A 22821-nucleotide genomic window follows, 5' to 3' on the forward strand; every position below is an offset into this window, starting at 1 on the left:
ACACTTAACATGCGTTAGAAGATATGCTAATCACAAACACAGCTAAAATTCCAGATATTGTTTCCTACATTCTCACTTCTTTTCTATCTACCAACATACATACATAAGGTGATACTAAGTAGCCATACGTGATGTCTAATTATACATGATGACTGCCTTTATTATCCTAATAGAAGATATGAACTATTATATATACAACTTTAATGTTCAATATACAGACTGAAACAGATTCGAAAAAAAAAACAACTTCAGCTCTTCATTTCTGTATTCATGTTTCAACTTTCAGCTTACATTGACAGTGTATCAGTGGTGTACCTGGTATTTGGGAAAGCAAAAGAAGAAGAGGATTGATCAGTGGAAGCAGTAGCATACACAGCAACAGCAGCAACAAGAAAACAACACTCAGCAGCAACAACCCAGTGACAGATTTTTTAACACCAAGACAAAGAACCCAGTTTGCAGCCCAACAGCACCCCAAAACAAATACAGGCAAAGCAGAGAAGGAAACAGATGTAGAAAAGCAGTAGCCTCTGATTGTTATCTTCAAAATACAGCACACTCTTAACTCTATATCACTCTGAAAACAGACTGTCCTCTAAAGGTTGAAAGACCAGCCTTGTTTTTGCTTTTCTTTTCTCTCTTAAAACTGTCCAGCCCCTTCTTAACTTTAAATCAGCCTATTTATAAGCCAGAAATGGCAAGCCCCCAGGCTGCCTTTCCCCTCTGCCCATACCCCTTTAAACTAATCAACAATGCCCATGCCTAAATGTCTTTTCTTGATGCCCACTATATTGTTCCCCATGTTTGTCCTATTTGTTTTAATCAAGAGTCATGGGAGGGGTTATAGTATTCAAATAAACCCATGCTCTTATGTTATGTACCCCACTGACAATTAAACTAAGTTTAACAAATGACCCCTAGGCAGTCCTCAGCTTTACAGCTTGTTAACATGCTACTAAACTCCCAAAATTACCCATTAACCCTTACATATTACTGTATTACCCTAACTCTTAACAGTCAGTATATAAGCCCCTCTGAATTTAGCTAATCACTGAACTGACTGTATCAACTTAAGCCTAACACTGATTTCAGGTTGATCTGTTAAACTTCTACAGTTATACCCAATTCTCAGCCTAAGTTCAACCAATGATTCAAATTCAATCAAACAAGGGTGCCAATCAAATGGTATGAGTTGGTCATATTGGGAGCCAATCCTGACCAACTCAAAACCAGAATGCAAACAAGTCAACAGTCAACAAGCTAAGGCCAAAGCAGTAATGAACAGGCTTCCATAGCAGACTATAAAGATCATGAGGTTACTGAACGAATGAGTAGTCTAGTTCAAAGATAAAACTGAACATATTCAACAGGTTCATTATAAGTTAGCATACAGATGTGGTGCTGGCAAACATACATGGAGGGTATTAATGAGCTACTGTCCCGTTTTCTTCTAATTTTCAAACAAATTAATTGACAACACTTATTTAAACGACTATACAAGCTATAATAGACAACAAACAATCAATAAAACACACAAAACAAACTAAACATTACCTCAGGATTCACAGACTTGACTGAAAAATCAAAACAAACTAAACTAAACATGAAAAACAGATAGAATTCATAGGGGAACAAAAGAAAGGGAAAATTTACCTCAGGGATTTGAAATCAATACTGACCCAGGCTCGAACTCGGGCTCGACCATTTTTGGGGTCGAATGGACTTTAATCGAAGTGTTCTCAACTGAGAACACCTCGGTTAAAGTCTATTAGACCCCGACCCTTTTGTTGATTTGGACAAACCCCTCATAGATTTGAGTTCTAGGGTTCTTGGGGCTCGAATTAGGGGTTCGAGCCTTTTTGGTTAGATTCGAACGAAACCAAGGTCATTCAGAGGGTGAGGAAGGTCAGGAAGATGAACGGTGTGAATTTGGGCTTGGTTGGGGTGAGTTAGGTTTTTGCTCGAATCTTCGATTGAAGATTCGAGAAGCTGTAGGGTGATTCGAGGTAAATGCTTAACGGATTTGGAACGAGGGTGGTTAGGTGCATCAGGGGTGTTATTTTGGTAGTCATCGGAGTCGTGGTTGCCTGGTTTACGGTAGGGGAATCCTAAGACGGCTAGGGTTTGTGAGGGGGGGGGGTTCTAGGGACGAGGATGAATAGTAGGCAAGAGGGGGTTTGGTTTGGGGCGTGGGGTGGGGTGATGGATTGGGTCTTATATACGGAGGGGGAATGGATCCTGGCCGTTGGATCAGGTGAGATTGATAGCCAGGATCTCTTCACATAAAGAGAACGGTGTCGTTTTGATTGAGTGGGGATTTGGTCGGTCTCAGACGGGAATGGGTCGGGTCACGAGGGAAGCCGGGGACCGTTGGATCAATATAGATGAACGGCTCAGATCCACTCGCCTAAAACGACATCATTTTGACTTAGCAGGGGCTGCACTGGACCGTCTGATTGAAATAAATCAACGGCTCAGATTGAGGCGCCGAAACGGCATCGTTTGATGCATCTGAGTGGTCAGGCAATTGGACTGGACCAATGCAATGGATTGGGTCTGATTTTCAATTGAATTTTTGGCCCAAATTCGGTATTTTCTTTCCTTATAATTAAACAAAAATTCTTAATCAAATAAAACCAAAATTAAATTACACAAATATTAATTACCACCTAACATCAATTATCATATGAATTAAAACATCTAATAAAATCACCATGAGAACAAATAGAATAAAAATGCATATTTTTGTGATTTTCGCTTTTAAAACCAAATTATGGTTAATTAATTCCTAAATGTACCATTTATTCCTAAATGCATGCAACATGTATTTTTTGTATTTTTAACTATAGCAAGACGAGCATTTACGGACAGAACAATTATCAAAATGTCACGCAAATTCTCAAAATTGTACTCGAAGGTAACTTGTTTTATTTCTTTTTCGATTTCTTTTGGAGTAGTTTCCGTGAAGCAAAAATCACGTGCTCACAGTGACTAAATTTCCTGCAACGACCCGGCCAGTCATCTCATGAGTTACCGCTCTGTGTTCCCCCATTTCTGTTTCTTTATGTTTCGTTATCCGTGTTTTATGTGATCGGGTTGATCAGTTTGAGTTCGGAGAGGATTTGGTAAGAAATGAGATACTTAGTCTCTTTTAAGAAGGTTTAAGTTGGAAAGTCAACCGGATGTTGACTTATGTGTTAGAGAGCTCGGATGTGAGTTCCGATGGTTCGGTTAGTTTCGGCAGGTGATTTATGGCTTAGAAGCGTGATCAGAATTGGTTTTGGAGGATCAAAGTAGAATTAGACTTGAATTGGCGAAGTTGATATTTTGGCAATTTCCGGTTGATAGGTGAGATTTTGATATAAGGGTCGGAATGGAATTCCGAGAGTTGCAGTAGCTTTGTTGTGTCATTTGGGACGTGTGTGCAAAATTTCAGGTCATTCGGATGTGGTTTGGTTGGATTTTTTATCGAAAGCATATTTTGGAAGATTTTAGAAACTTAAGCTTGAATCCGATGTGATTTGGTAGATTTGATGTTGTTTGAGGTGATTTGATGATTGGAACAAGTTTGAATAAGGTATTGGGTCATGTTTGTGCTTTTGGTCGAGGTCCTGGGGGCCTCGGGGTGATTTCGGATGGTTAACGGGAAGATTTGGTACTTGAGAGATTTCAGAAAATTGCTGCTTCTGGTGTTTTCGCACCTGTGGTTTGGGGACCACAGGTGCGGTGCCGCACGTGCGAGGGAGGAGGCCGCAAATGCGAAAGTTGGTTTGTCGAGCAGTTTTCGCAGAAACGGTCAAGGTGGTCGCATTTGCGAAGCCGCAGATAAGGTTCTTGCTATTAAGTGAGGGACCGCAGAAGCGGTTGTTTTGACCGCATATGCGGTATCGCAGAAGCGGGTTTTGGACCGCAGATGCGGAAAGGCCTGGGCAGAAGGTATATATTTCATCCTTCGCGATTTTTGAAGGGTTTAACCATTTTTGAACTCAGAATTGGAAGCCTTGGGCGATTTTGAAGAGAGAAATCAAAGACACTTCGTTGAGGTAAAGATTGTGGACTTAAAACACACTTCTATGGTAATATTTCATGGATTGGGACTGAAATTTAAGGAATTAAAGGACTAAAAATGGAGGTTTAGGACTTGAGTATAAGAGGACTTAAATTGAGGATTTGAGGGGTCATGTGAACTCTGATTCTTGTGTTTTTGATATGTATGAACTCGTGGGGAGACGAGGAACCTATTGATGTAAAAATTTCTGAGTTTCGAGAAGTGGGTCCGGGGCTCGGGTTTTGCTAATATCGGGATTTTTAGTATTTTTCGATTGTTTTCGCTCGGGCTTTGTTCCCTTAGCATATTGTGACGTATTCATTCTGATTTTGGATAGATTCGACGCGCGAGGATGCCGATTCGAGGGGCAATGGAGTCGCGAGCTAGAGATTTAGCCGGTTCGAGGTGAGTAATGATTGTAAATGATGCTCTGAGGGTTAGAAACCCCGGATTGCCCATCGTAGTGCTATTTTGAGGTGAGACACACACTTGATGACGAGCGTGGGTCCTGCACTATTGGGGATTGTGACTTGGTCCGTCCCGATTGATGATTTTACCGCGAATTTGATTGGAAACTATTTGTTATCATCATTATTTGGGCTGAATGCCATATTTGGGCCTAGTGCCAACTATTTGAACCCTTTGGGGATTTTTATTACTATTTCCTCACTTTTTTGACTTATTACTTGAACTTAGTCATGTTATTTTTCACTGCTTTACTACTCATCCATTTTTACTTAGTTTTGAGACTTAAATGATGTTTTAAATGGTGTTTTGGGCTGAGAAATATTGTTTTACTAATGCCCGAGGGGTTTGTGATGATTGTTCAGACTGAGTAAGGTTGAGGGCCTAGTTGTGAGGATACACTGATACTGATATGAGGCCGAGGACCTAAGATACACATATATACGCCACGAGGTGGCTCGATTGATATGAGGCTGAGGGCCCAGATTTGATGCCACGAGATGGCTTGTTATTGCGCTTGGGCCGTAAGGGGCCCCTCCCGGAGTCTGTACACCCCCATTGAGTGCGGGTACCCATTGCGATGTGAGATTGAGCTCGAGGGGATGGTATTGTTCTGAGACTGAGCCCGAGGTGCTAGTACTGTTTTGAGATATTGCCCGAGGGGCGGATTTGTGGATACTGAGCCCGAGGGGCGAACTACTATTTGTTCAATGTATCTTAATTATCTGTCAAATTACTTGTTTATTGGTTGAAAGAGGATTTTACTTGACTTTTACTGGCTTTACTGATTTTAAGTGATTTTGCTGCTTCATTATAGAATGTTTTGTGCCTTGTGTGATTTCTTACCTTCAGTTGTTATTTACATTTGTTACTCACTGAGTTGGAGTACTTACTTTACTCCCTACACCATGTGTGCAGATTCAAGCGTCGGTGGTTCCGCTCCTGAGTACTAATTCCTTTAGTTCCAGGCGGTATTCGGAAACTACGAGGTAGCTGTTGGCGTCCGTAGCCTCGTGCCTCTACTATCTTGTCATTTCTATTTCCTTCAAACATTTGTACTAGATATTGGACTTAACAGACTTGTATCATGGTCTATAGATGCTCGTGACTTGTGACACCCCAGTTAGGGCTGTGTCGAGTTGAATTTTCACATTGTTATCTATAGTTTCGCTATTCAGGGCTATTAAATCATGTTTAGACTATTTTTTTTTATGTTATTTAACATGTTTAAGTTGAGAATTTGGTTCAATTGGCTGTCCTTGTCTTCACGGGAGGTGCCATCATGACCGGGTTCGGGGTTAGGGTCGTGAAAAGTTGGTATCACAGCCTAGGTTACATAGGTCTCACGAGTCATGAGCAGGTTCAGTAGAGTCTCACGGATCGGTACAGAGACGTGTGTATTTATCCTAGAGAGGCTGCAGAACCTTTAGGAAAAACTTCATATTCTTGAAATTCTTGTTGTGCGAACATGTTGGTCTAAGTACTAAACTTCTGTTATTCTATTATCTCACAGATGGTGAGGACGCAAACTACCGGACGAGGTGGACGACCACCCGTGCCTCCAGCTGAGACTACCAGAGGCCGTGAACACGGTCGTGGTCGTGGCAGAGGCAGAGCAGCGAGGGCGGCACATGTTGATCCACTAGCTGCCCCAGCTCAGAATCAGGCTCCAGCTATGGATGCTCCAACAACACCAGCTCAGGCACCAGTTGTGCCCATCGTGATTCCGGGTCTTCAGGAGGCCTTGGCACAGATCTTATCAGTTTGCACTGGCCTGGCTCAGGCGGTTTCAGCCACTACAACCGCATCTACTTCACAGGCCGGGAGAAGTAATCAGACTTCTGCCGCCCGTACCCCTGAGTAGGTAGTGCAGGGACTTCAGATGCCGGGGGCGCATCCAGCCCAGCTGGTTGCAGATGCTCATGATTATGTGGTTCCTGTCATGCCAGAGGATAAGCAGCGGAGGTTGTAGAGATTTGGTAGATTGCAGCCTCCGACCTTCAGTAGCGTAGAGGGCGAGGATGCCCAGGGTTTTCTCGATAAGTGTCAGAAGATGCTTCGTACAGCTGGTATTCTGGAGACCAGCGGGGTCTCTTTTGCCACCTATCAGTTTTCAGGAGTTGTTTTTACTTGGTGGGAGGATATTGAGAGGCGTAGGCCTGTTGGTGCAGCACCCCTTTCCTGGCAGCAGTTCTCCGTTTTCTTCCTGGAGAAGTATATGCCTCAGTACCGCATAGAGGAGCTGCGTAGGCAGTTTGAGTGGTTGTGACAGGGGGATATGACTGTGTCACAATATGAGTTGATGTTTTCTGAGTTGTCTCGTCATGCCATCTGGATAGTTCCGACAGATAGAGAGAGGATTGGGAAATTTGTGGATGGCCTCACTTATCAGCTTCGTATTCTCATGACCAGGGAGAGGGTGATTGGTGCTACTTTCGAGGAGGTTTTGGATATTGCCCGTGAGATTGAGTCCGTTCGTCGTCAGGAGAGAGAGGAGAGGGAGGCCAAGAGGCCTCGAGGATCTGCTAGCTATAATGGTACTCCTTCGAGGGGTCAGTTTCAGCACGGCAGAGGCCGTTTATTCAGGTCTGCTCAGCCAGCTCGCCCAGGTTATCGTGGGGAATCTTCGGGTCATGGTTATCATGGATCTCAACAGGGCCAGTCATCACTCAACGCCCTTCCAGCTCAGAGTTTATCTCGTGCCACATCAGCTCAGGGTTCTTCTATGCCGAGCACATCTGCTAGTCATTCTAGTGCGAGGGGTTCCCTTCAATCCCATTCTCTAGCACTTGGGAGTTGTTATGAGTGTGGCGAGATGGTCCACATGTGGAGGCAGTGTCCTCGTCGGGCTGCTAGTTCGTCTCAGCAGAGGGTTCAGCCCTCGACTTCTGCTCCAATTACTTCATCACCCGCCCAACCAGCTAAGGGTGGAGGTCAGGCAGCCAGGCGTCGCCCTAGAGGGGGAGGTCGATCAGGCGGTGGCCAGGCTCGTTTCTATGTATCCAGGCAGGCCAGATGCTATTGCTTTAGATGATATGATTACAGGTATTGCTATCCAGGCAGGCCTCTGTATTATTTGATCTTGGTTCCATTTTTTCTTATGTGTCCTCGTATTTTGCTCATTATTTAGGTATGCACCGGGAGTTTCTTGCTTTACTTGTTCATGTATCTACCCCGGTGGGCGATACTGTTGATGTAGACCGTGTGTACCGATCATTTGTGGTGACTATTGGGGGTCTGAAGACCCGAGTGGATCTATTGCTATTGAGCATGGTGGATTTTGATGTCATTTTGGGCATGGACTGGTTATCTCCGTGTCGTGCTATTCTGGACTGTCATGCTAAGACAATCACTTTGGCTATGCCGGATGTGCCGCGGATCGAGTGGCGTGGTGTGACTGATTATGTTCCTAGTAGAGTGATCTCTTTCTTGAAGGCCCAACATATAGTTGGGAAGGGTTGCCTTTCATATCTAGCGGTTGTGAGGGATGTCGGAGCTGAGACTCCCAGTATTGATTCTGTTCCGGTTGTGAAGGATTTTCCCGATGTGTTTCCTGCAGACCTATCGGGCATGCCACCGAATAGGGATATTGATTTTGTTATTGACCTGGTGCCGGGCACTCAACCCATTTCTATTTCGTCGTATCGTATGGCACCAACGGAGTTGAAGGAATTGAAGGAACAACTTCAGGAACTCCTAGATAAGGGGTTCATTCGGCCTAGTGTGTCACCTTGGGGTGCACCGGTTCTGTTTGTGAAGAAGAAGGATGGCACAATGAGAATGTGCATTGATTATAGGCAATTGAACAAGGTAACAATTAAGAACAAGTATCCTTTGCCTCGTATTGATGATTTATTTGACCAGTTTCAGGAAGCGAGAGTGTTCTCCAAGATTGATCTACGTTCGGGCTATCACCAGTTGAATATCAGGGATTCAAATATTCGTAAGACAGCCTTCAGGACCAGATATGGTCATTATGAGTTTCTTGTGATGTCTTTTGGGCTAACCAATGCCCCAGCAGCGTTCATACATTTGATGAACAGCGTGTTCTGGCCTTATCTTGATTCATTTGTTATAGTCTTCATTGATGATATTTTAGTGTACTCGCGTAGTCAGGAGGAGCATGTGGAGCATTTGAGAGTTGTGTTGCAGAGATTGAGGGAGGAGAAGCTTTATGCAAAATTCTCCAAGTGTGAGTTTTGGCTTAGTTCAGTGGCTTTCTTGGGGAACGTGGTGTCCAACGAGGGTATTTAGGTTGATCCGAAGAAGATAGAGGTGGTTCAGAGTTGGCCTAGACCATCCTCAGCCACAGAGATTCGTAGTTTTCTTGGTTTGGCAGGCTATTATCGTAGGTTTGTTCAGGGATTCTCATCTATTGCATCGCCCTTGACCAAATTGACTTAGAAGAGTGTTTCATTCGTATGGTCAGACGAGTGTGAGGAGAGCTTTCAGAAGCTCAAGACAGCTTTGACCACAGCTCCAGTATTGGTTTTTCCATCAGCTTCAGGTTCATATACCGTGTATTGTGATGCTTTGAGAGTTGGGATTGGTTGTGTATTGATGCAGAAGGGTAGAGTTATTGCTTATGCTTCTCGTCAGTTGAAGTCCCATGAGAAGAACTACCCCGTTCATGATTTGGAGTTGGATGTCATAGTTCATGCATTGAAAATTTGGAGGCATTACTTGTATGGCGTATCTTGTGAGGTGTTCACCGATCATCGCAGTCTTCAGCATTTGTTCAAGCAAAAGGATCTTAATTTGAGGCAGCGGAGATGGTTGGAGTTGCTTAAGGATTATGATATCACTCTATTGTATCATCCGGGAAAGGCCAATGTGGTGGCCGATGCTTTGAGCTGAAAGGCAGTAAGTATGGGGAGTTTGACATATATTCAAGTTGGGGAAAGACCCCTTGCAGTTGATGTCCAGGCCTTGGCCAATCGGTTTGTGAGGTTAGATATTTCGGAGCCCAATCGGATTTTGGCTTGTGTGGTTTCTCGGTCTTCCTTATATGATCGCATCAGAGAGCGCCAGTATGATGATCCGCATTTGCTTGTCCTTAGGGACAGAGTTCAGCATGATGATGCCAGAGATGTGACCATTGGTGATGATGGGGTGTTGAGGATGCATGGCCAGATTTGTGTGCCCAATGTGGATGGACTTCGGGAGTTGATTCTAGAGGAGGCCCATAGCTCGCGGTATTCCACCCATCCGGGTGCCACGAAGATGTATCAGGATTTGAGGCAGAATTATTGGTGGAGAAGAATGAAGAAAGATATTGTGGGATTTGTAGCTCGGTGTCTCAATTTTCAGCAGGTTAAATATGAGCATCAGAGACCGGGTGGTTTGCTTCAGCAGATGGTCATTCCTGAGTGGAAGTGGGAGAGGACCACTATGGACTTTGTTGTTGGACTTCCACGGACTTTGAAGAAGTTCGATGCTATTTAGGTGATTGTAGATCGACTGACCAAGTCCACGCACTTTATTCCTGTGTGTACTACCTATTCTTCAGAGCGGTTGGCAGGGATTTATATCCGGGAGATTGTTCGTTTGCATGGTGTTCCGGTTTCCATCATTTCAGACAGAGGTACTCAGTTTACTTCGCAGTTTTGGAGAGCCGTGTAGAGAGAGTTGGGTACTCAGGTGGAGTTAAGCACAACTTTTCATCCACAGACGGACGGGCAGTCCGAGCATACTATTCAGATATTGGAGGACATGTTGCGTGCTTGTGTTATTGATTTCGGAGGGTCATGGGATGAGTTTCTACCACTTGCAGAGTTTGCTTATAACAACAGCTACCAGTCGAGTGTTCAGATGGCTCCATATGAGGCTTTGTATGGGAGGCAGTGTAGATCTCTAGTTGGTTGGTTCGAGCCGGGTGAGGCTAGGCTATTAAGGACTGATTTGGTACAGGATGCTTTGGAGAAGGTGAAGGTGATTCAGGAGAGGCTTCGTACGACGCAGTCGAGGCAAAAGAGTTATGCCGATAGGAAGGTTCGAGATGTGTCCTACATGGTTGGCGAGAAGGTTCTGTTGTTTCACCCATGAAGGGTGTTATGAGATTTGGGAAGAAACGAATATTGATTCCTCGGTTCATTGGGCCTTTTGAGGTGCTTCGGAGGATTGGGGAGGTGGCTTATGAGCTTGCTTTGCCACCCAGCTTGTCGAGTGTGCATCCGATATTTCATATTTCTATGCTCCGAAAGTATATTGGGGATCCGTCACATGTTTTGGACTTCATCACGGTTCAGTTGGATGATAATTTAACCTTTGATGTGGAGCCACTAGCTATTTTGGGTCGTCAGGTTCGAAAGTTGAGGTCAAAGGATATAGCTTCAGTGAAAGTGCAATAGAGAGGTCGGCTCGTGGACGAGGCTACCTGGGAGACCGAGCGGGAGATGCAGAGCAGATATCCTCACCTATTTGAGGCTTCAGGTATGTTTCTTGACTCGTTCGAGGACGAACGTTTGTTTAAGTTGGGGAGGATGTGACGACCCGGCCAGTCGTCTCATGAGTTACCGCTCCGTTTTCCCCATTTATGCTTCTTTATGCTTCGTTATCCGTGTTTTATGTGATCGGGTTGATCAATTTGAGTTCGGAGAGGATTTGGTAAAAAATGAGACACTTAGTCTCTTTTAACAAGGTTTAAATTAGAAAAGTCAACCGGATGTTGACTTATGTGTTAGAGAGATCGGATGTGAGTTACGATGGTTCGATTAGCTTCGGGAGGTGATTTATGGCTTAGGAGCATGATCGGAATTGGTTTTGGAGGTTCGGAGAAGAATTAGGCTTGAATTGGCGAAGTTGATATTTTGGCGATTTCCGGTTGATAGGTGAGATTTTGATATAAGGGTCGGAATGGAATTCCGAGAGTTGCAATAGCTTTGTTGTGTCATTTGGGATGTATGTGCAAAATTTCAGGTCATTCGGAAGTGGTTTGGTTGGGTTTTTGATCGAAAGCGTATTTCGGAAGATTTTAGAAACTTAGGCTTGAATCCGATGTGATTTGGTAGATTTGATGTTGTTTGAGGTGATTTGAGATTGGAACAAGTTTGAATAAGGTATAGGGTCATGTTTGTGCTTTTGGTCGAGGTCCCGGGGGCCTCGGGGTGATTTCGAATGGTTAACGGGAAGATTTGGGACTTGAGAGATTCCAGAAAATTGCTGCTTCTGGTGTTTTCGCACCTGCGGTTTAGGGACTGCAGGTGCGGTGCCGCACGTGCGAGGGAGGAGGCCAAATATGCGAAAGTTGGTTTGGCGAGCAGTTTCTGCAGAAGTGGTCAAGGTGGCCGCATCTGCGAAGCCGCAGATACGGAATTTCTATCGCAGATGTGGTTCGGGCTATTAAGTGAGGGACCACAAAAGCAGGTTTTGGACCGTAGATGCGTAAAGGCCTGGGCAGAAAGTATATATTTCATCCTTCGCGATTTTTAAAGGGTTTAACCATTTTTGAACTCGGAATTGGAAGCTTTAGGCGATTTTGAAGAGAGAAATCAAAGAGACTTCGTTGAGGTAAGGATTGTGGATCTAAAACACACTTCTATGGTAATATTTCATGGTTTGGGACTGAAATTTAAGGAATTAAAGGACTAAAAATGGAGGTTTAGGGCTTGAGTTTAAGAGGGCTTAAATTGAGGATTTGAGGGGTCATGTGAACTCTGATTCTTGTGTTTTTGATATGTATGAACTCGTGGGGAGACGAGGAACCTATTGATGTAAAAATTTCTGAGTTTCGAGAAGTGGGTCCGGGGCTTGGATTTTGCTAATTTCGGGATTTTTGGTATTTTTCGATTGTTTTCGCTTGGGCTTTGTTCTCTTAGCATATTGTGACGTATTCGTTCTGATTTTGGATAGATTAGACGCACGAGGATACTGATTTGAGGGGCAAAGGCGTCGCGAGCTAGAGATTTAGCCGGTTCGAGGTGAGTAATGATTGTAAATGATGCTCTGAGGGTTTGAAACCCCAGATTGCACATCGTAGTGCTATATTGAGGTGAGACACGCGTTTGATGATGAGCGTGGGGTCGTGTACTATTGGGGATTGTGACTTGGCCCATCCCGATTGATAATTTTACCGCGTATTTGAATGGAAAATATTTGTTATCATCATTATTTGGGCTGAATGCCATATTTGGGCCTAGTGCCAACTATTTGAATCCTTCGGGGATTTTTATTACGGTTTCCTCACTTTTTTGACTTATTGCTTGAACTTAGTCATGTTAATTTCCATTGTTTTATTACTCAGCCATTTTTACTCAATTTTGAGACTTAAATGATGTTTTAAATGGTGTTTTGGGCTGAGAAATATTGTTTTTCTAATGCCCGAGGGGCTTGTGATGATTTTTCGGACTAAGTAAGGCCGTGGGCCTAGTTGTGAGGATACACTGATACACTGATATGAGGCTGAGGGCCTGAGATACACATATATACGCCACAAGGTGGCTCGATTTATATGAGGTTGAAGGCCTAGATTTGATGCCACGAGATGGCTTGTTATTGCGCTTGGGCCGTAAGGGGCCCTCCCGGAGTCTGTACACCCCAAGGGGCTGGTATTGTTCTGAGATTAAGCCCGAGGGGCTGGTACTGTTCTGAGATATTGCCTGAAGGGCGGATTTGTGGATACTGAGCCCGAGGGGCGAACTTCTATTTGTTCACTTTATCTTAACTATCTGTCAAATTACCTGTTTACTAGTTGAAAGAGGATTTTACTTGACTTTTAATGGCTTTACTGATTTTAAGTGATTTTGCTGCTTCATTATAGAATGTTTTGTGCCTTGTGTGATTTCTTACATTCAGTTGTTATTTACATTTGTTACTCACTGAGTTGGAGTACTCACTTTACTCCCTGCACTATGTGTGCAGATTCAGGCGTCGCTGGTTCCGCTCCTGAGTACTGATTCCTCCAGTTCCAGGCGGTATTCGGAGACTACGAGGTAGTTGTTGGCGTCCGCAGCCTCGTGCCTCTACTATCTTGTCATTTTTATTTCCTTCAAACATTTGTACTAGTGACTTGTGACACCATGATTAGGGCTGTGTCAAGTTTAATTTTCGCATTATTATCTATATTTCCGCTATTCATGGCTATTAAATCATGTTTAGACTATTTTTTATGTTATTTCACATGTTTAAGTTGACAATTTGGTTCAATTGGTTGGCCTTGTCTTTACGGAAGACGCCATCACGACCCGATTCGGGGTTAGGTTCGTGACATTTCCTCTAGTCGTCCACCACTACAGTTAAATCTTAACGCTTCCTTCCTCTCCTACCCACCACTGCTTTCACCCCAACAACCTGTCACCTACCCACCACTAACTCTCCCCCACACCAGTCATGTCTTTACCTAACATACCTTGTTTTCATACCCTCTTGAGAGGATGGCCAACTAGCCTGTCTTTTCTTTCTCAAATGATTCACCCAAGCAGATTTGATTCGCAAATAAAATTATGTTGGAATTATGATACGGGATGATGATTTTTAAGATTAATAATTCTTAGATTATATACAGTATAAACATACCTTGGGTTTGTTGTAGTAAAAATGGAATATGCAATATAAAATCAAAAGGATGTGTTTGGTTTTAAGTTGGATAAACTTTGGTTTCCAAGTTTAAATTAAAATGACTTTCTTTGAGAAGCTAAAAAGGGTTTTGATTACTTGTTTAATTAAGTCACAAGTTTTTAATCCACCTTTAGACATAATTCGCCTTCTTGGCTTAGCAGCCAAATTAGATAGAGTTCAACATGTTTCCGAGTTTGTAATAAAAGCTAAAGAAGACTTTGATCAACTTGCCGACTCAAATGACTCCTTTTTTAATTAATCCTAACTTGCGTTCGTCCTCATCAAAATACAATTTTGTTCTACACAAAATGATATACAGTATAATATTTACACACTAGACACCATGCATTTCCTTGCTAAAAAACATAGTAGAATTTATTGAAGCAAAATCTCATATTTTAAACGAGTGGTAGCAAAACAATAAGGAATATCTCGAAAATTGAGTTCCACGACCTGACACCTCTACATAGAAAAACAAGACCAAACGAAAATGCCAACGCTGATTCACCAATGCACTCATTATTGTCACAAACAGGTCTGCCAATTTGCAGTAATATATTTATATTTAGTCGGCATATGCAAATGAGTGAATTGAAAGAATAGTTCCACGTGAAGAAGCAACTTGTAAACACCAAAAGTAGGTTATAGCAAGCATCGAGGTCTCATCAACTGTCATAATTCATACAGTCCAAATTAAACTTCAAATTAACATCTTTAATAGTTAATTAACCTAATTACTCTATGTACTGCTCTATTACCAAAATACCTATTGAGCGCACATCCATGGCTTAAGCATGCTTTATCTGTGGATCATCCTTCTTCCACCACCAGACAATCCTAAAAAGAACAAGGAAACAGAGATTAAACTATTTACCATTTCAAAAAGCTTCTGTACATAATAAAGAGCCTTTCTTTGAGGCAAAACAATAGCAAAGTTCACTCACATGAAGCCTTATTTACAAAAACTAGACAAGGCATGCTGACTTAAAAGACACCTCCCAATAAAGAAGGAACATCATCAAAGGACCATAAGTCCATAGCATTATCACCATCCTGAGTTGCACTTGAGTTGAGGAAAGTATCAACTGATGCATCCCAATTTCCCTCCAGATAGGGGATCTGAAGGAACTTCATCTGGGTTTCAAAAGCTGAAAGCTCTTCAGATAGCTTGTTTGCGGTATTTCCATCATCAGCTACTGGATTAATGGGGCTTGATTTCAGTTTTTTCATTGGACTGGTATCATCTTCAACAAGTTGAGATTCATTGCTTTCAATAACAGCTGACAGAACGGATGATATCTCTGGAGTCCTGGCACATGGCTCTCCCCAACCAAAATCAGAGCAGTCAAAAGAGTTACTTCCAACATCAGAGTTGAAGTAGATATCGGTACCAGCTGAAGGGGCAAATGAGCCAAATCCCGTATCTCCAGAAGCACTGCTCCCATCCTCACATCCAAACTGCTTCGTCATGGGTTTCTCTTCAAGAAATCCCAAAGAATCATAACAGCAATCCTCCATGTTGTTTATGATAGTCGAGTCGGGCTGAACCGAGTCCAGGATCTCCTTAGGAAGGACCTTTTGAGGATTCACCTTAACAGTACGTCTCGAGGCAGGCACTGGAGCTTCATCGGGAAAGTTTACCTTAGCTTTATTGCCTCTGATCCTCCTAGCCTCAACATCATAAGCTCTGGCAGCTTCTTCTGCAGTATTGAAAGTTCCCAGCCACACCCGAACCCCTTTTCTTGGGTCACGTATTTCAGCTGCCCACTTACCCCAAGGTCGCTGTCTGATCCCCCTATACTGATTCTTCCTCTTTCTCTTAGAGGATCTATCAGCATCCTTGTCTGAATCATCAGTTTTCACAGATTTGGAGCCTTCAACTAATAAAATGAATCAAGTATTTTAGTCATCCATTATGCCACTACAAGTTGCAATGACTAATTGATAAAATAGCATGATATATAGATAACCATAACGCACAAGATGCCTAATTACAAGAAAACATACAGAACACTTTCCCTGATATCAGTGGTGCTAGATTACTACAGCCAACAGCTTACACAAAAACACAACAATCAATTCTTCCCAAAATGTCTACGTATCATGATTAACAACCACAGAACTGAGAAAACCTAGATCTAAGCTTATTGCCTGATCAAGTCCTGTTCTTTTAGTTCTTTCTATAAGCATAATGAAGTAAATTCTCTGGAGGTACAGAGCTCATAATCCAGAGATCCTGCTCCCAAAAGTAACTATTTAGCAATCAAATTGGAGTTAAACAGGAGATTTTGACCCAAATAAACAACACACTGATAAAAAGATTGATTTTTATAACCACTTTTTGGTCTAAAAGTCTTCATAAAGTTTTCCAGCCAGATTCAATGTGATGATGTAGATGTTGATGAGTATTAAAGTTGATAAGACATAATAAACGTAAAAGTTAGAGAGAAAAAAACATGATTAACTTTCTGTTTGGTGCCAACGAGCCCTCAGATTAAAGGTTCTATCCAAAATATCCATCTTCATTTTTGCACTAACTCGGATTCATTGTTTTAGTTAATCAAGTAAAAAAAAAGCATCTTGGCTTCTACCTATTTTCACATGCCGCACATTTTCCCTATTGCCAAAAAGCTACCTCCTTTTGTCCACTTAAATTTCAAATCTAATAACAATAACTTCACTAGCAGACACAAAATCTCAATCCAGGCCAATAATAGCTACAGTAGTCGTTATCAATCAATTAAATGAACTATTCACTATTCCCTTCCCGCAGCAGATCACAAAAGAGGAAAACAAGGTTTTTTAAAAAAATACCATTAGAGTTTTTCGAAGCAGAGAAGGCAAATGGCTTGACATCGACTTGAACATCCTCGTCATCGGAGAAATCTTTAAAGTCCTGAAAATCAGCCTCGAAGTCATCGTCTAGGTCAACTACTTGGGATCTCAACGGCTTGGAGTGATAATTGTTAGGATTTTTTTGCTTATTACTCAGATCGGACCGGCCCCATAGCAACTCGGCGGTGAGCCGGCGAGAAGTTCGGGTCGGGGCAATGTAATCGGAGATTATAGCACCACCACACATGCTTTTTGTTTTCTCTCAGCAGAAAAGTTTTATGCAGAAATCAGTTTCGTTTTTGACGGAGTAAACTTCTTTCTTTTTTACGGAAAATGTATCTAGAAAGCTCTTGGCTGCGTCTCCAAGAAATGCCAGCTCTTATTTATAAAGGGATGAGGGCAAGGCGGAGAGCTGGACTTCGGATTTACCTTAATGCCCCTTGGAGAGGCAGTCCTTACCAAAACTACCCTTCACTCAGAGGGTTAATATTATCATTACAAATATTTTAAGTGCCTCTTATTTTTCCTTTTGAGGTGTGTGTAAAGATGGAAGATATTTTCATCAATTTTCTTGTGTTTGATTATCGTGTAATGATTTATTCTTAATTTTAATAATTTTGAACTGTGAGAAAGTATTTTCTTCAGAAAAACTATTTTTATCAAAAGGAGAGAAGTATTTCAGTATTTGACTACTTGTACATTGTCGTCTATCTTCAATAATTGAAAAATATTATTGAGAACTATCAACATACCTTGCTATATATATTGTAATAATTACGTACATAAAAAATTCTTCTTGTATTTAATACCAAAAAATTATTCAGAAACTAGTCTTTTACTGAAAAATACTATACGAAAAAACTAGCTACAAATAGTGTTATTCTTCGTATCAAGTGCTCGTAACTGATGATCATCCAACTATCTTTCAATTTCACTAAAGTCATTCAACTATTTTTTGTCACTTAAAAATAACTAAACTTTATTATTGTCAGTCAAAAGTTATCTTGGTTCAAACCCCTACCATAAATATGACATGTCATAAAATTTAATAAGAAAAATCCAAAATAAATATCACATAAGTTTAAATGGACCATACCCACTTTAGATCCATTTCTTCCTTAATGTGATTTGACCCATAATCCAAATAATTTCGATAAAAAAATATTAACTTTCATATTAGTTTAAAATAATTATCCTATACTACAAAATTCTTGTCTTTTCTGTTACATAATGACCATATATAATTATTCTATACTAAAAAAATTCTTCTCTTGTTTGTATGCCCCATCCGAGTCGTTTTATAACTCTACTTAAGTTAAAATACTATTGTATCCAACTAACATAATATTTTTATAATTTACTAGTGAAGTTAAAATAATATTGTATCCATCTCACATAACATATTAATATATCATAAGCATACAAGAATAATAAGGCTAAGCCAAGAACAAGAGAGCTACAACACTCAGATTGTTGAATGATTTAGGACCAGATGAGAAAATCATAATAGTCATCCAGCAAGAAAAGAAAAGACTACTTAGCGTAGTGGAATAGGAAAGAGAGCGTCAAGCACAACTTTCATGTCACCAGAAATTCTTTTTCGTTTATTGGGAGACTGAATGAAAAAGGCTTTGTCAAACAGGCAAGATTGTTACGACGATCGACAGTTGAGAAATACTATCTCTAGGGCCCTCACTTTAGGGCTATCTTTCATCGTTGATAAGAATCTATTTTCACAAACTACTATTCTATTAATTTTAAATGTTGCTTTTAAGCAGCATCAGCATACAAATAACCTACTTAATAAGCAATACATGTAATTAAAGTGCATAACAATAATTTTATATAGACATACAATTACAGATAACCTATTGCAGTTGTTTAGACAAAGAAAGATTGTATCTGTACGATCAAAAACCCCCAAAGTTAAAAAAAATTACAAGACCTAATTTTATTAGGGGTGTGCGGTTCCCCTCTATTGAAACCCATTTGGGTTATTAATTACATTAAGGGAGAAATGGATTTAGTGGGTATGACCCATTTAAGCTTATGTGGTAGTTATTTTTAAATTTTTCTCATTAAAATTTATGCCATGACATTTTTATGGTAGGGTTTGAGCCAAAATAACTTTTAAGTAACAATGATAAAGTTTAGTTATTTTTAAGTGACAAAAAATAGTTAAGTGACTTTAATGAAATTAAAAGATATTTGAATGATCATCGGTGAAATCGACCCTCATAGTGCACGTAACATTCTTCCGAATTAATAAGTGTTCACATATCTGAATCTTAATGTAATGAATTATACATTTCACAATACATTTCGAAGCCGGTAATTGTTATATTTACAATAAAAATTGTTAGTACTTTATACCACTAGACTTGCTCGCCCTTTTTTCATTCATTAACATTAGCAGCAAATCGAAGTAGGAGCATTAAACTTCAATAATGCTGTGAGATTTCAGATTCAAATTATATGAAAGTAAAAACATTAACTGATTTATTCTCATATGTCCATATTTTGGTGTACATAATTACTTAATACCTTTGCTAATAGAATATAATAAATATTCCATGTAATTGACTGAGGTACACACAATCGAACACCACAATTATAAGCAAAAAATACTAGAACATTAAAGTTGGTGGGATGATTTCCTAAGAGTAAAGTGTCATTACATAAGCAATAGAATGTTCTTGCAATTGAATAGCCCAATCGTTCAACAATTGGTACACGAAACATGAAAACAGCGATCATGTTCGCCACAAAACTTGATTAAGACTTTTCTACCGTGGTAGGTTAAAGCTAGAAGTTATTTCTTTAGCATACCAACTTGTGGTTGATACATAGAATATAACCAAATTTGACTGAACATTTACTTTTCTTTGAATTACCTAACCTTATTCAAAGCCTTTACCGTTTCTGAACATGGCTTTTGGACTTACAGCTAAATAATGTGTGAATTTTGAAAAGGATTGCTATATCAAGCATGGACGGCGGATTTCTCTCAAATTTGTGGCATTTATGCCATGAGTATTCGTGAAGGCAAGGCCAACAACAACCCCCTATTTCCTCATACCACACTCTCAATTTAACTTTTTTGAGTAATTGCGTGAAACATGTTGGATTAAGATGTTTGTTTTACTTGGGTAAGTTGGAATATTGTATTTGGTTATTTCCACTTGTTCGTAATTTTTTTTGTTTCCCATCCGGTTTCGGTGTCCGGTACCTGTTTGAGTAAAATGTGTCAAACCTTTTGACTAAACCAATTAATGATGAAAAGAAGAGTAAATCTTAGCCAAGCATAATCAACTTCACATCTAAAAGTATATAGAGAGATCAAGAATGAAAAGTAGGAACACTCTAGATTTACTGATACTACAATCTTATCTTTAATCCGAGGAAGAAAGAATCAGCTTACACCCTTCACCAAACGAGACTGTAGGAGAAAAAGTAGGGAGGAAAAGTCTCGCCCCCTTTTTCCCGAGAAAACCCTTCTATATATAGTTCTTGGAATTTTACTGTGTTCTTTGACCAACGTGCTTTCGCAGGATGACCTTTTTCGGTGTTATTCGAGTAACGTTTTTATTTGACATACACTGTCGATGATTTGATTGGGATTGGTCGTGGTGCTTTCCGCTATTTCGCCAACTGGGCGAGGTCCCAACTTGGTCGACCACTATGGTCAGATTTTGACCTATACAGTTAGTCCCTCCGTCCGTCGAGGTCATCCCTTGGTGGGCTCGGCGGGCGGACTCTGTAGATTCGAAGGCTAGGAGAAATCTGACTGTTCATACCTTGAACAAGGTGATTTAGATCGAGGCGATGTCGCAACGCCTTAACGATGTCTTTGGATCGTCGCGTCCGTTCGGAATCGAAATGTTGCGTTGATTTGGAACATCATCTGTAGTTACTACCATCATGACACACGTTTCCCGGGGATTGAACCATTTTATGCCCTATCAGTTTTGATTGGCGACTCTTGAGTTTGCCGCTTGGGGCATTTATACCCCTATAAATAGGGGAAACACCATTCTTATTGGCACACTTTTTTGATTTATCAAAAGAATTTTGCGAATTTTCATCTTCCCCTATACTTTAGATTTTCGATTCTCTTTTGTTGGTCAGAAATTGATATCTTCGTCTTCCATCTTACTTCCTTTGTTCATTCATTCTATTCAGTTGAGACAAATGGCTAGTACTTCTTCCCGTGCTGATAATCTTGCCGCAGTTCCGGCGTCGGAAAATGATATTCTTGCTCCTGGAGAAGTAGATACGGTAGAGGATGAGGGGGTTCCATCGGCGGCTGAAATATTGCCTCGTCCTGGGAAGCCGTGGACCGATTTCAACAGCCTTGCCGGAGAGGAACCAGAACCTGTTTCCTCTGTTATGGATAAAGTGGCGATTGCTAAGTTGAAGGCCAAGTGGGGGATTCTGCACCACGTTGAGATGCTACTGGCAGTAGGAGACGATATTATGCATTTCAAACGCCGAGGATATTGTGCGTTCTACGCATATCCTTTTATTGTCGGGTATACGCTTCCTCTCCCTTCCTTGGTGGTAGATTTCTACTGTTTCTACAAGGTGTGTCCGGCCCAACTTTCGTCGTGCTTATATAAACTGTTCCTCATGTTACTCAAGTTCGCGGACCTTACCGGTCAGGAGATCACTCTGAGACACATGATCAATATTTTTGCCCCTCAACTTATTCGAGGCACGATGATTCACATGCGCCATCGAGGGACGAAGAGCCTGGTGGTAAATATGGACAATAGAGATAATCGTCGTTTCTACGAAAACTATTTTTATGTGCGGACCGAGCACCTTGTAGCGGATTCTGTAGGGTTCCTCGAGACTACCCCTTGCGCCTGTTGACGATATCTGCGGTTGGGTAAGTGCTATTCATCCTCATACGGCGGGAGTTCGCGAATGTTCGTCTTTCTATGAGAAATATGGATGTAAGCCCCGTACTAGTAAGCAGTCTTGCCGGAGCTTCCATTTTCCGCTTTACAATTTGGCTTTATTGCTTATATGACTTTTATTGTTATTAGGGAGAGTGCGAAGGTAAAGGGCTCCTTCACTTGCATTTCGTTAGCCGACGTCTTCTGCTCGACCCATACTAAGGTCTGCTGTCCGAACTATGGCAAAGGCTGCTCAAGTTGAATCTACGGCTGTAGCCGTGTGCATAGATGTTGTTTCCCAATCTGGGGCTCCGACTCCTACTGTCCGCTCGACGGGAGAATCTTCCTATGCTGAGGACGAGGAAGGGCCATCAAAGAGACGACGAGTGGAGTCCGAAATAGTTCCTTCAACCGGGGTATGTTCAAAGGGCGGCATTCCCTTGACGGAGTCTGAAATGTGAGGTGATGCTAACCCGTCCGCAGTGGTAGAGCCGTTGATTGTAACCAACCTGACGGCGGAGGCTTCGGCGGCTACCATCGATCAACTGCCTGCTGCAATGGAGAGTCGGGATCCCGAGACCGCTATCGCCACTATGGGAGGGCCTCCGTCTTCCGGACTGAGTCGTGTTTCTTCCTCGGCCGCGGAAAGGGGGAAGGGTGCCGTGGTCGATGACTACGAACTTGAATAAGATCTTGATCCAGATGATGTCAGGATGTTTGAGAAAGGACTCACTCGTACGGTGGTACACGCGAGAGGCCCGACCTGTATTCTTGAAATCCCGTCGGAGATTAACCTTATGGGAGATACGGAGGACTTGGTACTGCAGTTTGACTTTTGTGCTTTGTCGCCGAGTGTGAGGCTCTTCGGGACGTCTGTGACGTCGATTTGATGCACGTAGTGGCTGCTATGGGCATGAGGGTAAGTTTTTCCTCTTTCTTTTTGTGTTCCTTTTATCTTTGGCGACCTCGGCCTTTACCAACTCTTTTCGTCATTCAGACGTACATGGTGGAGATTGA

At 41.7% G+C, this 22821-nt stretch overlaps 1 protein-coding gene across 2 annotated transcripts; it reads right to left on the bottom strand.

Moving 5' to 3' along the window:
- Positions 1-14690: 14690 nt before the first annotated feature.
- On the bottom strand, positions 14691-17272 carry LOC104225754 (ethylene-responsive transcription factor RAP2-12-like). 2 transcript variants are annotated; one of them, XR_011406282.1, is made up of 4 exons: positions 16883-17272; positions 15013-15948; positions 14835-14905; positions 14691-14737 (listed from the first exon to the last, which is right to left on the bottom strand). XR_011406282.1 is itself a non-coding variant. In XM_009777618.2 (3 exons), the coding sequence occupies exons 1-2, from the start codon at positions 17148-17150 to the stop codon at positions 15053-15055; spliced, it is 1164 nt and encodes a 387-aa protein (XP_009775920.1). In that variant the 5' UTR covers positions 17151-17272; the 3' UTR covers positions 14691-14905; positions 15013-15052. The 2 variants fall into 2 exon arrangements, 1 of the variants encoding a protein (XP_009775920.1); XM_009777618.2 differs by having other exon boundaries at positions 14691-14905.
- Between the last annotated feature and the right edge of the window lie 5549 nt (positions 17273-22821).

Source organism: Nicotiana sylvestris, chromosome 3 (assembly GCF_000393655.2).
Source record: "Nicotiana sylvestris chromosome 3, ASM39365v2, whole genome shotgun sequence".
Classification (NCBI taxonomy): domain Eukaryota; kingdom Viridiplantae; phylum Streptophyta; class Magnoliopsida; order Solanales; family Solanaceae; genus Nicotiana; species Nicotiana sylvestris.

What these genes read in the sequence shown, in the direction of transcription:
- LOC104225754 (XM_009777618.2), bottom strand. Translation starts at nt 17,150, where the DNA reads ATGTGTGGTGGTGCTATAATCTCCGATTACATTGCCCCGACCCGAACT. An exon ending in TGCTTCGAAAAACTCTAATG is followed by an intron (nt 15,949 to 16,882) that starts GTATTTTTTTAA and finishes TCATTTTATTAG; the next exon opens with TTGAAGGCTCCAAATCTGTG.